The 16,774-nt window shown below is 53.0% G+C and overlaps 1 protein-coding gene across 2 annotated transcripts; it reads left to right on the top strand.

The window, feature by feature from the left end:
• The first annotated feature begins 682 nt into the window (after nt 1-682).
• On the top strand, nt 683-16,770 carry Fhod1 (formin homology 2 domain containing 1). 2 transcript variants are annotated; one of them, XM_026413243.2, is made up of 24 exons: nt 683-986; nt 8,835-8,941; nt 9,375-9,439; nt 9,748-9,815; nt 9,890-9,995; nt 10,075-10,169; nt 10,573-10,684; nt 10,777-10,871; nt 10,969-11,112; nt 11,211-11,368; nt 11,446-11,622; nt 11,744-11,767; nt 12,114-12,167; nt 12,945-13,060; nt 13,145-13,758; nt 14,019-14,174; nt 14,380-14,562; nt 14,649-14,768; nt 14,844-15,005; nt 15,390-15,580; nt 15,676-15,868; nt 15,948-16,110; nt 16,185-16,385; nt 16,459-16,770. In XM_026413243.2, exons 1-24 carry the CDS (start codon nt 786-788, stop codon nt 16,539-16,541), a joined length of 3,588 nt encoding a protein of 1,195 aa, XP_026269028.2. In that variant the 5' UTR covers nt 683-785; the 3' UTR covers nt 16,542-16,770. The 2 variants fall into 2 exon arrangements, with proteins under 2 accessions (XP_026269028.2, XP_026269029.2); XM_026413244.2 differs by lacking the exons at nt 11,744-11,767; nt 12,114-12,167.
• The last annotated feature ends 4 nt before the right edge of the window (nt 16,771-16,774 follow it).

The raw sequence follows: 16,774 nt of genomic DNA, 5'->3' as shown, positions 1-16,774 counted from the left end.
CTATGGAATTCTCTTTAAACTCAGAGGGATCTACCCAACTTTAGGTAATTCGGCTCATCTCGCTCCAGAGGAAGGTTGACTCCAGTTTTCAAGCTGAGGGACACCCATCCCAGTTCTTCCTCCAAACTGAGAGGAAGATGTACTACCTGCCTCCTCAAACTGACTCATCCCATTCTTTTTTAGAGAAAGGGCACTCGTCCTTCTTCTTCCCACAACTAAAGGGAACCGATTCCACTTCTTCCTTCAAACAGCCGAAATCTATTTTTACTTCTTGCTCCAAACTGAAAGAAACCCTTCTTAACTGCTTTTTCGCCAAGTAATGGAAATGGTAACACTCAAACTGAAGGAATCAGGGCCATCTCATCCCTAAACTTAGGGAGACCTGGTAGGCCACTATGTGAAGGAACTTTTGCCCCACCTGCCCTAGCATCCCGCAAAGAAGAGCAGCCTCACCTACCCCAAGCCCAAAGAAAGCCTTCCCAGCCTCTGGGCTCTCCAAGGCGGGGCGCCAGCTCGGGTTTTCCCGCCCTCAGAGTCAGGGAACTAACGGGATCACTATCGTGTTTTCTGAGTGGTTGGTGCAAGCCCCGCCCCTGGCAGTGGTTACCCCCTGCGCGCATTTGGGGCCCAGTCTTGATCCCACCCCCTCCTCGGCCCCGCCTCCGTCTGGCTCCGCCCCCCACAGCGTCCGGTCCGGCCCAGCCCAAGCAGCAGGGCTAGACGAGTGGAAGCTGCTGAGGGTCAGAAACACCGAGGCGCGCGCGGTGCGAGCCGGTGGCAGAACCATGGCAGGCGGGGAAGACCGCGGGGACGGGGAGCCAGTATCAGTGGTGACCGTGAGGGTGCAGTACCTGGAAGACACCGACCCCTTTGCATGTGCCAACTTCCCGGAGCCACGACGGGCCCCTACCTGCAGCCTGGACGGGGCCCTGCCCCTGGGTGCTCAAATACCTGCGCTGCACCGGCTCCTAGGGGCGCCACTCAAGGTGAGAGGGGCGCGGAGAAAAGTCGGGGCGATAGGGAGTTCAGAGTCCGCGCCCTGAAACCCGATGGGAGGTGCCTCTCAAGAAGAGGCTGGAGCTTGTACTCAGGAAAAAACTTGAACTGGGATCCCAGGGTCCACGCCTGCGGGCGGCGGAGACTATCAGCTTGTGGTCTGCATTGTCTTGGCTTCCCCTCCAAGTGAGGCCCACCTAAAGAGGTGCTAGGTGTCCTTTTGCTGCGGGTCTGCCAGGGTGGCTGTCCTGGGCTGAGTGTCAGTAATTGTTCGGGCTGTAACAGACCCAGGAGGCGGAGCTAGGGAGGGACCAGCTTCCACCTGCTTCAGGTGAGAGGGGTGCGGTGTATCAGGAGGAGGGACGGATCCAGGGCGGGCCACTAGAGGTGAAGTGGTATCTGGAGGCTGGGTGTACCGGCCAAGAAGAGACTGCTGGGTGAGAGGAGTCCACGGGAAGCGACCAGGCCCGGGTTACGCGGAGCGCGGGAGGCTGCACAGGGTGGAAAAGCCCTTTGAGTCACCGTCCCCCCACCCCCGCGTACACCCGCCGCTTGTGCCCCGCGCCTGGAAGGGAGGGGGCGGGCCCGGCTAATTTTAAACCTCCGTCCTGCCCTAGTTTGCACGGGCCCCAAGGCCGACTTTGCACAGTACTGGAGAGGCCCTTTTCCAGATGGCCGGCCAGACCTCCCCGCCACTCGGGCTCGCAGCCCACAGACCCCCTCAGGCAGCCCTTCCGGCGCGCTGTTTCCGGGCCAAGACTCCGGGAGGCGCCCTTTCATCCCCTGGGGTTCCCCGCCAGTGGGTCGGTTCTGAGTAGTTAGGAAAAGCCTTGGGAGTTGGTGGGTTGCCTCAGCAGGACACCGAGTTGCGCAAACATGCCCCCTGGGCCCGGGGTCTTCCCTGGAATGTGCCTTGGGCGCCAGGCCCCCAGGCCTGCATTCCTGGAGCCTCGGCCAGCCCCGCCTCCCAGCGGCCGGGGAGGGGTGGGGAGACTATCGTCTGGGGAGTGGCACGTGTCCCTGCAGAGCCAGGCTTCAAGGCCACAGCTGGAAGGATGCAGCATACTGCCCACCTCCGGAGTTTTCATGCATCCCCATCTTGTCCTGCCCTAGTCACAGGAGCAGACTGAAGTGGGCTAGAAGTATGTCCAGCCAGAGCCCACCTGCCATTCAGTAGGTGGGATAGGGAGAAAGGGGTACAGAAATGAGGTGGTTCTTCATCCTGGAACTACTTCAGAAACAAGGCTGGGGGCAGGGGATGTGGCTCAAGCGGTAGCGCCCGTCTGGCATGCGTGCGGCCCGGGTTGGCCCGGGTTCGATCCTCAGCACCACATACAAACAAAGATGTTGTGTCCGCCGAAAACTAAAAAAATAAATATTAAAATTCTCTCTCTCTCTCTCTCTCTCTCTCTCTCTCTCTCTCTCTCTCTCTCTCTCTCTTTAAAAAAAAAAAAAAAGAAAAGAAAAGAAAGAAAGAAACAAGGCCGGACCTCAAGAGTATAGTACTCTTACCATTCTCCCATTCTGGAGCAGGACCTAGCTCTAACGCTCCTCTTCACAACGAGGGTTAGGCCTGGGAGGTCAGCTGCAGGAAAGAGGTTCAGAACCATCCCTTCTCCCCCTTCATTTAGATACCTGATCTCCTGCATGTGTTTAGCATACAATAGGAATCTGGGTTTGATCTCTATTGCCACAGAAAAAGGAAAAAATAAGACCAAGTTCCCAACCTACCAGGTGCCCTGACCTTTTCTCTTTTCCTTAGCTAAGGACATGAGTTGTATGGAAGAATGTTAAGTCCCTCACATGCAACTCTGCTTCCTGGTCTGTCCCCTTTCAGGATCTCCACCTGGAGTACTGAAGACTGTCCCGTCCCCCACTAAGAGCCTTTGGGAACCTTCAAGCTAAGTTACCACAGTGTCTGGAACCAGGACTCCCTGGAGCTGGCAGCTTTTCCAGGAATGGTCAGATGCACTGTGATGTGCTTGTCCCAAATATAAACTGTGACCACAGACCCAGAATAGAAGGCTGGAGGAAGAGGGACTGTGAATAAGATGGGGCAGGAACATCAGAGAGCTGAGGAAGGGGGGAGCAAGGCTCCTCCTCACAGGAAATGTCAACAACTGGTTCTTCCCCTAGTCCTTTAAGCTGGTGCACCAGAAGCCCAGACATAACTCAGGCCTACCTTGCTCGACTTCCAAAAGGGAGAGATGGCCCAAAGCCCAGGCATCACTGTCCCAGGCTATAGGGCAGAAATAAGAGGGAGAGGTTGCTTACCCACTGCTATTTCCTGTGTACAGTTGTCAAGCAGAGGACAGGACACAGCCAAGTATGACCTTTGCCCTCCCACTCTGGAGCACTGGTCTATCATCCCTGCACACCCTGCGCCCTCCCTGGTTGTGTATAGAAGAGGGCCCACTCTCCCAGGGACTCTGCCCCGACAACCTACTGAACCTAGAGTTCCCTGGGGACTCCCTTTTTAAACCATTTCAGAGCTTGCAGGTCTGAGAAAGCCTTGCTCATTTCCTCCAAGTCTAGGAGGAAGCTCCTGTCCTCAGCCTCTGACTCATCTCCTGGCCCTGGTGGTGGTGGGAGCCTGACAGTGCCTTGGGCCAGGCTAAAAGTTCCCAGGCCAGGGGCCCTCAGGGGTGCCTTTCTCCCATATATGTAAAAGGCTGTCCCAGCCCAAGGACTTGCCCCCACCCCAGGGAGAATTGGCTCTTTGGTGTCTTATCTCTTAATCCAGAGCTACTCAAGTTTTGTCTTCTCTTCTAGAAAGGGCCTTAGGAGCCTCCTCTGAGCCTCAAAGGCTTTGTCACATCTTGGATACCACTACCTTCTTCCTGGGCATTGGGCAGAGGACCTGAGGTGTTTCTCTGACCTTGTTGCAAGGGCTAGAGGAGTCTCCTCTTCCTGGCAGCAAGGATAGCTGGTCATTACCAATAATTTTGTTCCCCCAGACAGATATGACTGAAGATTAGAGTAGGACGGGGGTGGCTTGGTGCCAAAATATGTCCTGACCCTACTCCAAACCACTCCAGCCCTGTTTACCTCTCAGGAGCCATTATGGCAAGGGGGCTCAGGTATGAAACTGACCTTCTAGGTTAGGGACTAACTGAAGGGGTCCCTGAGAATTCTTATGGGGACTGTAGAGTGTTCTGGTGATGAACTGAGCTCTTTCATTCCCTAATATGAGAGTCACTTTGAAGATTAAAGAAAATTGGGATGTGAGCATGAGTGGTGACCTGCCAGGCTTTCCTGTGACATGTTCCATCTCCTGGTCTTTCTGGGCTAGAGAAGCTGAATTATAGAACCTAGATCCTTTCAGAAGTAGATTTTGTGACCTCAGTGACTAGCAACATATAGTGTGTGTGTGTGTATGTGTGTGTGTGTGTATGTGTGTGTGTGTTCATTTGTGTTTCCTTGCTAGAACTGGGAGGACCAGTTTGGGATATTTACAGAATCCAGGAAGCTGAGGGGGCAGTATCCAGCCCTTGGCAATCCTGCAGGCCCCAGCCCACACTCCACTTTCCTTTCAGAGTTCCCTGGAGCACTTTTAAGTCCCATCCACCCAAGATCTGAGTCAATTAGCCTTGGTTCCATTCAAGGTTGTGCTACCTAGAGCAATTCATTTTCTTTCTGAGCCTCGGTTTCCTCTCTTGTAAAAAGATTATCAGGATAATCAAATGAACTAGGCATCCACATAGTGGAGGCAAAACAAATGTGGATTTCCTTCCCCAAAGCACATCCATGTCATCTCATCCATGTCATCCAGGAAGTCTCAGTCTAACTAGAGACACAAGATAAAAGGAAAGGAGGGTCTTCAGAGCATAGGGTCCTGTGTTTATAGAAAAGGAGTCAAAATAAGTAATTATTTCCTAAAACAAAAATTCTTCAGCATGTAATTCTGCCCTCTCCTCCATCTTCCTTTCACTCTATTCCTGCATATTCATTCTCACCTGATTATACTTTTATAAAAAGTATTGGGGAGCTAAAGCTAGTTCTGTTTGGTGCATGTCTGTAATCCCAGCAACTCAGGAGACCGAGCAAGACAAGTTCAAGGCCAGCCTCAGCAACTTGGTGAGACCCAATCCCAAAATTTAAAACCAAAAAAACACCACCAAAACCCCAAAATGTAGCTCAGTGGTAAATCCCTGGGTTCAATCCCCAGTATCAAAAATGGGGGGAGGATAGACACCATCTTCCCCTAAGCTTTATCCTGTATATAAAACCATGTGTAAGGAGACTTGGAGTATAGCTAAGTGGTAGGGTACTTGTCTAGTGCATGCAAGTCCCTGGGTTTGATACCCAGCATTGCAAAAAATAAAAAATTAAAATTAAAAAACAAACAAACATGTAGTCAATGGGTTTGGGCTGCCAAAAAAGCCTGAGGCTGGAGAGTAAATAGAAAAGTGGGCTGAAGGCTGAGTAAGGGGCTAAGCCTGGAATGGGGGAGGGACTCCATCAAAAGACAGATACCAGAGAAGTGAGGAAGACAAGATCCAGAATGGAGCTGAGAATATGGGCCCATAGAGTATGCTGACCCTAATCATTGTCAGCAGGGACTGGGTTTGGACTTGCTCAAGCCTGGCCTAGCCCCAGGGTGTGAGAAACAAGGTCCAGAGGCTTGGCTTTTAGAATGGTGACCCCAGGAAGGAGCCAGGGGTGTGAAGGATAAGCACCACCCTGGTGGCAGGAAGTCTCCCCTTTTTGCTGCCTGCCTGACTCTAGCCTGCCATCCCCCACCTCCACCAGGACAGATAGCTGGGGTTTTGGGAAACTGTCTTGGATGCATTAGGCTAGGTATTACTCCTGGACCTCCTCCCAGGAATGGAACCCTGGCAGGACTGGACAGGTGAAGTGGCTGAAGAGGCCTAGTTTCTTATCATAGAGGAAAGGGTTAAACTTGCCTGAGGAAGCTAGAGGAGATGGACCACTTAGCCCCAACAGGTATTCTGGAGGAAAGGGCCATTCCTTGCTCACTTGGGATGGGAACACACAAGAGTTAGTGCAGAAGGAGAGGACAACATTGTGGGCTTAACCTCTGGGGATGTGCTATTTTAGCCTGTGCACAGACATGCCTGACCATATACCTGAGTGTGTGAGTGGTTACCATGGCTAATATGATCAACCTCTAGTGTTACCACATCTGCTCCTCCCCTTTCTTAGCACTCATGGAAGTTGTGATTCGACATTTATTGTGAGCTTTTTCTGAGTCAGGCCTGACTGTCTTCCCTGCTGGGTTGGAAGGATGGGAAGGCCGAGAGAGGCACTGTCTGGTTCCTGCTGTGTCTTCTGAACCTAAAACAGCCAGGTTCATGAATGTGTGTGATTTGGAATGACTAGGAGCAGGGGTTGTGGCTCTGGGGTATGTATGTTTCTCTAAGATCCCAGAATACTCCAGGCCAAGGTGCAAGGAGATGGGGCTGGGCTGGGCTGGAGTTTGGGGGTAAGCTGCTGAGTCGCTGCGTGGGAAGAGGGATCATGAGGAATGTGAAGGTGGCCTTAACTGAGCTGGCCCTGGGTGAGATACTATAGCCTTAGTGTCTTGATACACCCTCTCAGGCCTATTCTCAGTAGGACCTGGAGAGGATGACTCTGCTCCCAGGGAAGGGACAGAGGCCAGGCCCGCCCAAGGCGCCCTGGGAAGGGCAGGCAGCCAGGCAGGAAGTGGGTCAGAGAACAGGCTGGAATGTTTGTCCTATGTCCCATGTCCCAAGCAAGGGGGGAGAGTGTCACCCAAGGGCCCTATAGGGGTTAAACTGCCAGGAAGGAGCCAGATCATATTCTGAGGCAGGAGTAGGGGTGCAAAGCAAAGACAGAAGCTAGAGCTGGATTCCCTTTTCCCCAAGGGACCAAGGGCAGCTGGAAGTCCTTGGGTGGGGTCCAGAGCAGGGCAGGGCAGGGCAGGCCAAACAGCAGGACAAATGTTGGATTTGACTTGTTCAGTGAAATGGAGACCATAAGACCTCCTGGCTTTCCAGAAGCAAGCTCTTCCTGGGCCATAGCACCTCAAGGGCCAGAGTCACTCAATAAAGGGGACTTTGCATAGTCTTGCATGCCAGCATTGTACTGTCGGGGAGGTGTCCACAACAAGGCACAATGCTGCTCTCAGAGTGTCTGGAGTCTCCTTATTCTGGCCTCTATAAGGTGTTTCTTAAGGGGCTAAGTGCCATGCCTGGTGGCAGTGGAGGGAAGCCAGGCTTAGGGGAGAGAAACATGGAAAGTGGATACATGGATGGAGCACATGTTTTCCTGTTACAAATGCCTGTTTCAGGGCCCTATGTAGACTGACTGAGTCAAACCCTAAAATCTGAGGTCTAACTAGGACCATTATAACTGTAGCCCCCTTGGGAGAAAAACAAAGCAACTAAGGCCTAAAGGGTCTGGAGAGTCTATGTATCATCCCCTGTTCCTCAATATCTTACTTGCAGAGATGTTCCCAGCCCTGCCAGCTGGGTTTGCACCTCACTACATGCTTAACATTTTCTCCCTGGGCTTCAATGCTTTGTAGCTATAGCTTATCACCCCACATGCTTGTGAGCTTCCTTGAAGGCAAGAACTTCCTCCCATCTTCTCTCCATGCCCCTTGTTCATTTGTGTTCATTAATTCAACAAGTATTCAGTGAGCACTTACTGTGTGCCAAGTACTGTGCTAAACTCTGCAGGTACAGCAGGGAGCAACACAGGCAAAGTGCCTGAACCTAGTCAGTGGGGAGGAAAACTAGTGTCATGTCAAGGATATGTTAAGATTATGTGGGATGCCTCAGCAAGGAGTGTATATATGGAGTTGGGTGGATTGCCTAACATTGCCTAACATTGGCTGGACAATTCAGGAAGGCTTTCCAAAAGCATTATCTTTGGATCCTGAGTCCAAAGCCAACCTTAGCAATGGCGAGGTGCTGAGCAACTCAGTGAGACCGTGTCTCTAAATAGCATACAAAACAGGTCTGGAAAAAAAAAAAAAAAACAGGTCTGGAGATGTGGCTCAGTGGCCAAGTGCCCCTGAGTTGAATCTCCCCCACCCCCAAAAAATAGGTACTAACCAGGAGAGGAGATGGCACATACAAAGGGCAAGAAAGCCTGGCACCTGAGACAGAAGGACTTAGTACCTAGAAAGTACTTGAGAAACAGTTGCTGAAGGAATGTACAGCTACAGTGGAGATGCTTGTGTGCCTCTCTACCACACCTCAAGTGGAAAGTAAAAGGTTATAGGAGGTTTTGTTCGTTTGTTTGGTGCTGGGGATTGAACCCAGGGGCACTTTACCATTAAGCTATATCCCCAGCCCTTTTTATTTTTATTTTGAGACAGGTTGTTGCTAAGTTGCTAAGGTTGACTTCCAACTTGTGATCATCCTGCCTCAGCTTTTCAAGTCTCTAGGATTATAGGCATGTGCTACTGTGCTGGCAGGTCATCAGGCATAGGGTCTTTATACATACCTTTGCCACCTCTTCCCCAGCTGCATTAGTCAATTTTGTGTTACTATAATGAAATACCATGGCAATTAACTTATAAAAAGATAAAAAGCTATTTTTGGCCTATGATTCTGAAGGTTTGAATCCAAAGTGGATAGCCCCCATGGGAGGGTGGCACATTATGGCAAGAGTACTTAGCAAAGCAAATTGCTTACATCTCATGGACCAGAAAGTAAAGAGAAATACTGGATTGGCTGGGGTCTCATAATCCCTCTGAAGGCATCTTAAGAGCCTTACAAAGGTGAGCAACTCATCACTTCTCAATAGCCCCACCCTCAGGACCAAACCCTTAACACATGGACTTCAGGGGACATTCAACATCTAAACTATAGCACCAGCCTTAACAGCTATTCTTCTATCCCCAGCTGGAGGATTGTGCCCTGCAAGTGTCTCCCTCTGGGTACTACCTGGACTCCGAACTGTCCCTGGAAGAGCAGCGAGAGATGCTGGAGGGCTTCTATGAAGAGATCAGGTTAGAACTGATAGAGCCAGGGAAGCAAGGAGCCCTTCCCCATCCTCCACAGGAGCTAGCATGGGTCTGGTCCAAGCCCCCACCCTTGTCCCCACCAGGGGCTGGCTCAGGTGTCAGCAGCTGAGACACTTGATCTATAGCCCGGGCTAGAGGTCACCTCCTGCAACCCCAGGGAACTATGCCAGGGGAATCCCAAAGCTTGGCCAGTGTTACTTGCTGCCTAAGATGAATGCAGGAGCTCTCCCACATACCTAAAATACCTGTGTTTACACAAACCCTCCTGTCTGGCCAAGCCTTGGGTCCTTAGAGTAGTGGTTGGGAAGGAAAGAACTGGGCCAGCGATTGGCATGTGGAAAACTTTTGCTGCATTAGTTCAGGGGGTGGGACCCTGAGGAATGGGCTGGGAGCTGCTGACTAGGCTGCTTGATTCCAGCAAAGGGCGGAAGCCCACTTTGATTCTGCGAACCCAGCTCTCAGTGAGAGTCAACGCTATCTTGGGTGAGTGTGTCCAGCAGTCTCCCAATATCCCCACCCTCATAGCCCAGTTGGTCCAGTTTCTTTCAGGCCTGTGCAAGACTGGACAGAGTAGATTGGAGACTGAATGTGCCTCCTCTTTCCCTCCCCTGACCTCTCCTCCCAGGGCCAGGACTAATGCCACAACTAGACTGTGGTGGTGGCAGTAGTGGGAGGTACCCAGAGTCAGGGACTAGAGAATACTAGAATCTTCTTTGGTGGGAGGTTGTGGTTGTGTTCTAGAGGAGGAGGACTGTCACCTTAAGGGTTTCACGCCTACCTACCCCTTGCAGAAAAACTGTATGGGTCCAGTGGCCCTGAGCTCCGCCGTTCCCTCTTCTCACTGAAGCAGATCTTCCAGGTGAGGCTCAGAGGTGGGCTGGGGGGGTGGGTGGCCAGCCCAAACCTCCCTAAAATCCCCTGTGGTGCCACCAGGAAGACAAGGACCTGGTGCCTGAATTTGTGCACTCAGAGGGACTGAGTTGCCTGATTCGTGTGGGTGCTGCTGCTGACCACAACTACCAGAGCTACATCCTTCGAGGTCAGCCCCACTCCTTCCCCATGACTTCTGCCCCGACGACCCCCACCTCTGCTGACCTCTTCCATCCCTGTGTCTGCAGCACTGGGCCAGCTGATGCTTTTTGTGGACGGGATGCTGGGGGTGGTAGCCCACAGTGAGACAGTGCAATGGCTGTATACATTGTGTGCCAGCCTGGTAAGTGATCCTTTACCCAGTCATGAACCCTTCTCCCATTGCTTATCTGAGCCTCAATTTCCTCTTCAAAGTGGACTAAAATGGAGCAAGTCTGGGGCTCCTCTAAGCCTAGAAGGCTTTTCTGGGCCTAGCCCTGGAGCCAGGTCTTTCAGCCTAGACTATTCTTTCTAGGTCTAACCCCTGGAGCCCTTCCCCCTTCCTACAGGAGCTAGCAGAGGTTTGTCCCAAACCCCACTCACTTGTGGGGTTTTTATAAGTTATATTGCCATATAACGAATTGCACCCAAACATGGCAGCTTAAAACAACAAACTCTAATATTACCAGTTTAGTATTCTTTAATCCAAAACTCAAAAATGCTTCAAATATTAATTTCTCATTAATAAATATTAATATTTCCCATAGTCTCGCTTGGTGGTGAAGACGGCCCTGAAGCTGCTGCTGGTGTTTGTGGAATACTCTGAAAACAACGCACCGCTTTTCATCCAGGCAGTCAACTCTGTGGCCAGCGCCACCGGTCAGAGTCTGTCCCTTCCTCTGCCTCTACTCTGAGCCCTCTCTCCTGCCTGCTCCCTGCCCCCCATGACTACTCCCCTTTCTGTGTGGCAGGTGCTCTTCCCTGGGCTAATCTGGTGACTATCCTGGAAGAGAAGAATGGTGCCGATCCTGAGCTGTTGGTGTATACTGTCACCCTCATCAATAAGGTGTGGGTGGGGATTAGGTGCTAACTATGGGGCCCTGGGGCTGCTGACCTGTAGTCCCCACCAGCCTCTGCCTTGGCTTTCTATCCCTATTCTCCAGACACTGGCTGCGCTCCCAGATCAGGACTCCTTCTACGACGTGACAGATGCACTGGAGCAGCAGGGCATGGAGGCACTGGTACAGCGCCACTTGGGCACTGCGGGCACTGATGTTGACCTGCGCACTCAGCTTATGCTCTATGAGGTGAGCCCAGAGTAGGAAAATGGGAGGGAGAGGTGCAGTTCCCCAGCATGCCTCCGGGGCTTCAACCACAGGCTCACGCCCTGGCCTACCTCTGCTAGAGCGCCCTACGATTGGAAGATGGAGACTTGGAGGAAGCAGCAGCCACTGCAGCTGCAGGTGGTCGGCGGGAGCGGCGAAAGCCCTCTTCAGAGGAGGGCAAGAGGAGCCGCCGATCTCTGGATGGGGGAGGCTGTCCTGTGCGCGCCCCAGAACCTGGGTAAGTACGGCCTTGGTAGCTGGGGAGGGGTGAGTCTGCCAGGCGTGACCCAATCTGCTGACAGGCCCAACCTGAAGCCCCACAGGCTCCGCCTCGCCGATAGGCTCCGCCTCTTCCACCAGTCCTGCCCAGCTGATAAGCCCTGCCTCCAGCCCTGTGGGCCTTGCCTCTGGGCTTGGTACCTTGGTGAACCTTTTTCCTGCCATTTCTGTGGCGCCCTCAGCGGGCAACTCCTGTGAGAGGAGCATCTACAAGTAAGTAGGAAGATAGAGGTGGCTCCCAGAGCCCTATCTCCAACTGTCCCTCCACTTTGTGCCCCTCCACGGGCCCTCAGCCTCCTCTGCCCAAACGCGTGCTTTCTCTCTTTCTTTCCAGACTTCACCAAACTGCTCCCGTTTGGTAAGTGACTGCTGGGTGTGGGGTTCGGCTCTGTCTGGACCTCCTCCTGTGGCTTCTCTTTATCTCCTTCCGACATTCCACCTGTTTTTGCCTCTTGTTTTGTCTCCCTACTCCCTTTCTTTCTGTTTCTCTGTCAGTCTTGTTCAGCTCTTTGACTCTCCTGCACCCTGTCCTGCTTCATGTCAGTCTTTCCCCTCCCCTTCCAGTGTCCTCATGTCCTACCTCCTCCACTCCTTCCTCTTCCTCCCAATATCACTGCCCAACCTCTGTGTAAGTGCCAGCAAATGGGCCTTGAGGTGGAACCAGCACCACAATTACCATTTCTTCCTCTCATCCCCCTACCCAGGGCCCCTGAGAGCCCACCCGTCCCCCAGTCCCCTACTGGGCAGGCCAGGCTGGAGTAAGTACAGAGGCCAACCTGCCAGGCCTGCCATGTGCTCAGGGCTTCAGCATTGCTTCCCCAGCAGGGGTTCCACATGCCCCCTGGCAGCCAGAACTGGGGGATTCTCAAACCCTGCTCCTGCCACCAGATTAATGCCTCCATAGTAACCCAAAAGTGGGAAAGCAGTTCACTGGGGTCAGAGTAGTCCCTGTGCTTCAATAGTGAAACTTTAACAGCTTAGGCCAGAAATGGGGATAGGGATACCCAGCTCAGGAACAGGGCAAGGAGGGCATCTAGGGTGCCGTGTGGTATGTGGGTAGTGGAGCAACCTAACGCTGTGGGAAGGGCACTGACAGGGACCAACAGAGGCTGGAGGGGCCAGAAAGGAAACATTGGATAGCATAAACTTAAGTGCCTACCCTTTCTGCAGGCAGGCAGGCTGTAGGGCTCAGAAGCTGCCAGACAGGCCAAAGGAGGGATAGCCATTCCCTTCTGCTCAAAAGTTCCTTATAAAGTCAAGATAGTGAACAAGAAAGTTGCAAGTTAGATGTTAAGTAGAGCTTTTCCCTGTAGTTTGACATAGGAATGTTGGGTTGGCACTACTAACTCCCCAGATGTGGAGAGTTGAAAAGGGGCTTGCCTTGAGGGGACAGGGGTCTGCTCAGCGCATGGACTATTCCCTGTGCCTGTGTGTGCCTGCAATTGGGGGCAGTGTCCAGGAGCTCAGCAAGGCATGTGTATCACCCTGGGATGCACTTGTGTCAGATACCATCACTGACAAGTATCTCCCCTCAGAGCCCGGTTCCTGGAAGGTGTGGCAGCAGCAGAAACAGAGAAGCAGGCTGCATTGGCCCAGGGCCGGGCAGAAACACTGGCTGGGGCCACACCAGATGAGGCTGATGGACCCTCAGGTGAGTAGACAGGTGGGCAGAATCCAGAATCCCACCCTTATTGTGCATAGAGGGCAAGATGCCAATAGCCACTTCTTTTTCTAGGCATCCGGGAACTATGGGACTCTTCAGAGCCAACCCCTGCACCCAGAACACCCCAGAGCCCTGTCCCTCGAGTCCTGCTCCAGGCCCAGCGGAGCCTTGAGCTGGAGCCTAAGGAACCACTGATGCCACCAAGCCCCAAGGCTGAGCCCATCCAGGAGCTCCCAACCCGTACACCAAAGCTCTGCATTGGGGACCTGGACTTCTCAGATCTGGGGGAGGATGAAGACCAGGACATATTAAATGTAGAATCTGTGGAGGCCGGGAAAGGGGCTCCACCCCCACCTCCCCCACTTCCCCAGCACTCTGGAGGCTCCCCACCTCCTCCCCCTCCACTTCCCCTGCACTCTGGAGGCCCCCCACATCCTCCTCCCCCACCTCCATTCTCCTGCCCACCACTTCCCCGCTCAGCACCTGATGGCCCAGCTCTCCCCACCAAGAGGAAGACTGTAAAACTCTTCTGGCGGGAGCTAAAGCTGGCTGGGGATCATGGGAAGTCTGGAAGCCGCTTTGGGCCCTGCACCACCCTGTGGGCCTCCCTGGAGCCTGTCACAGTGGACACAGCCCGGCTGGAACACTTGTTTGAATCCCGAGCCAAGGATGTACTTCCCTCCAAGGTAAATACACCAGAGATGGGGAAAATCATCTCCCACATGGGGAAACCAGGATAAAGAGAGGAAAAGGACTTGGGCTCTCTTAATAAAGTATTGATAGAGTCCTAACTAGAATCTCAGCTTATCCCAATGTTTTATGTGTCCTGGGTTCCCATTTGTAGGATCATTAAGCCATTCAGAGGAATACCTTGGAGTGCTCTCAACTTTGCTGCCCCAGCTAGTCCTTTCCCCAATCTTTCACTGCTCTTCCCCCCATCTTGTAGAAAGCTGGTGAGGGCCGCCGGACAATGACCACAGTGCTGGACCCCAAGCGCAGCAACGCTATCAACATTGGCCTAACCACTTTGCCACCTGTGCATGTCATTAAGGCTGCCTTGCTCAATTTTGATGAGTTTGCTGTCAGCAAGGATGGCATTGAGGTGGGGATACCCAATGGATGTGAAAGGGAGGTGGGAGATCTGGCCATCTTTCTGACATTTCCAGTCTCTCTGGTGGTAGGGATGGGCTTAACATATCTGCAGGGCATTTGCCAGACCCTGGGAAATGACTAAAGGAGGAGTGAGAGATGACTCAAGGAGCATGAGGCCTCAGGCTAACACTGTGGGGCGGTGGTTGCATCCTCAGAAGCTACTGACCATGATGCCCACGGAGGAGGAGAGGCAGAAGATTGAAGAAGCCCAGCTGGCCAACCCTGATATACCCCTGGGCCCAGCTGAGAATTTCCTAATGACTCTTGCCTCTATTGGGGGCCTGGCTGCCCGCCTACAACTTTGGGCCTTCAAGCTGGACTATGACAGCATGGAACGGGTATCTGGGTCATAAAGTGGGACAGGTAGTGGGGACAGGTAAGCATGATGACCATGAGTCTAAAGCCCTTGGTTCTCCTACACCAGGAAATTGCAGAGCCACTATTTGACCTGAAAATGGGAATGGAACAGCTGGTGCAGAATGCCACCTTCCGCTGCATCCTGGCTACCCTGCTGGCTGTGGGCAACTTCCTCAATGGTTCCCAGGTAAGTGAGAGCACAGAGGATTAGAGGTCAGGGCTCTGGAGCCAGCCAGGCCCTGGCTCAAATGGAGTCTTTCAGAGCAGTGGTTTTGAGCTGAGCTACCTGGAGAAGGTGTCTGAAGTGAAGGACACGGTGCGCCGGCAGTCGCTGCTGTACCATCTCTGCTCCCTGGTGCTGCAGACCCTACCTGATTCCTCCGATCTCTACTCAGAAATCCCTGCCCTGACCCGCTGTGCCAAGGTTAGCACCAGCAAAAGATTCAGTTAAAATGGGCTGGGGCACAAGCGAGCATTTCTTCCTTGGGTTGGCTCCTCCCCCTTTTCCCTATTTGGGCTGTGCTAGGGTGTGCTCCAGCTACAGGTGTGTGAACTATGCTCTGCCTCTCTTGGCCAGGACACACCTACTCAGTCTTTTGAGTCTCAGTTCAGCTGCCACTTCCTCCAAGAAGCCTTCTGTCTCTGTTGCATCAAATGGACTTGTCTCATATATTAGATTGAACTTTTGGAGAGCAGAAGCCAAATGTTAGTTGTGTCCCTAGGCCCACAATGGCCAGTCTGGCAGAGGCAGCCTCAGGCAACCTGTTACCTTTGGGGTAACAGCTCATGTACCCACTTGCTTTTCCAGGTGGACTTTGAGCAACTGACTGAGAACCTGGGACAGCTGGAGCGCCGGAGCCGGGCAGCTGAGGAAAACCTGAGGAGCTTGGCTAAACATGAACTGGCTCCAGCCCTGCGTGCTCGTCTCACCCACTTTTTGGCCCACTGTGCCCGCCGTGTTGCCACCCTGAGGGTAGTGCACCGCCGTGTAAACAACAGGTAGGGGTATGGGCCCCAAAGAAGCAAGACTGCCACCACCATCTCTCAAAGGGCAAGCAGGACTGTCCATCCCTCCCCCACTCCAACCTGCCTAGGTTTCATGCCTTCCTGCTCTACCTGGGCTACACTGCACAAGCGGCCCGTGAAGTGCGCATCATGCAATTCTGCCACACGCTGCGGGAATTTGCCCTGGAGTATAGGACTTGCCGTGAACGAGTACTGCAGCAGCAGAAGAAGCGAGCCACTTACCGTGAGCGCAATAAAACCCGAGGACGCATGATCACTGAGGTAGTTACCCTTCTGAGTCTTGACTGCCACCCCTTGGTTTCCTTCCCCTACTCTCAGCTCATCCTTTTCCCATCCTCAGACAGAGAAGTTCTCAGGTGTGGCAGGGGAAACCCCCAGCAATCCACCTGTCCCAATGGCTGTGGGGAGTGGACCAGGACAGGGTGACGCTGACAGTCATGCCAGTATGAAAAGTCTGTTGACCAGCAGGCCGGAGGACACCACACATAGCCGCCGCAGCAGAGGTAGACCTATAGCTGCTGTGGGGAATGGGTAATAAGGCCACCTTGACCTAACCTCCCTATCTGGTCTCCCACAGGTATGGTCCAGAGCAGCTCCCCAGTCATGCCACCAGCAGTGGGACCTTCCACTGCACCCTCTGAAGAATCCCCAGGCTCCAGTTTACCCAGTGACACATCAGATGAAATCATGGACTTGCTAGTGCAATCAGTGACCAAGAGCAATCCCCGAGCAGCTACAGCTCGAGAAAGGAAGCGTTCCCGTGGCAATCGCAAATCTTGTGAGTACCCACCATAAGTCCACTGCTTGCCCGAACCCCATCATCCCCCTCCAACCCTACTCTGTCCCTACAGTGAGACGAACACTGAAGAGTGGACTTGGAGATGACCTGGTGCAGGCGCTGGGTCTGAGCAAGACTCCTGGCCTGGAAGTGTGAAGGTGCTGCCTCAGGAAATCTAGCTGGATCCCAGCCTGCAGCATAAGAGACTACAGAGCAAGGAGAACCCAAAGCAAAATTCTGGTCCCAGAACCCAGTGTCCAGGGACTGACCAGTACCTTAAGCAGTATTAGGTGTGTGTGTGTGTGTGTGTGTGTGTGTGTGTGTGTATGCGCGTGCATGCATGGGCTCATGTCTGAGCTCCCTACTTGCCGCAAAATAAAGTTTTCAGA

Source organism: Urocitellus parryii, chromosome 15 (assembly GCF_045843805.1).
Source record: "Urocitellus parryii isolate mUroPar1 chromosome 15, mUroPar1.hap1, whole genome shotgun sequence".
Taxonomy (NCBI): Eukaryota; Metazoa; Chordata; class Mammalia; order Rodentia; family Sciuridae; genus Urocitellus; species Urocitellus parryii.
Note: the sequence above shows the minus strand (reverse complement) of the source record. Positions and strands in the feature narration are given on the sequence as shown.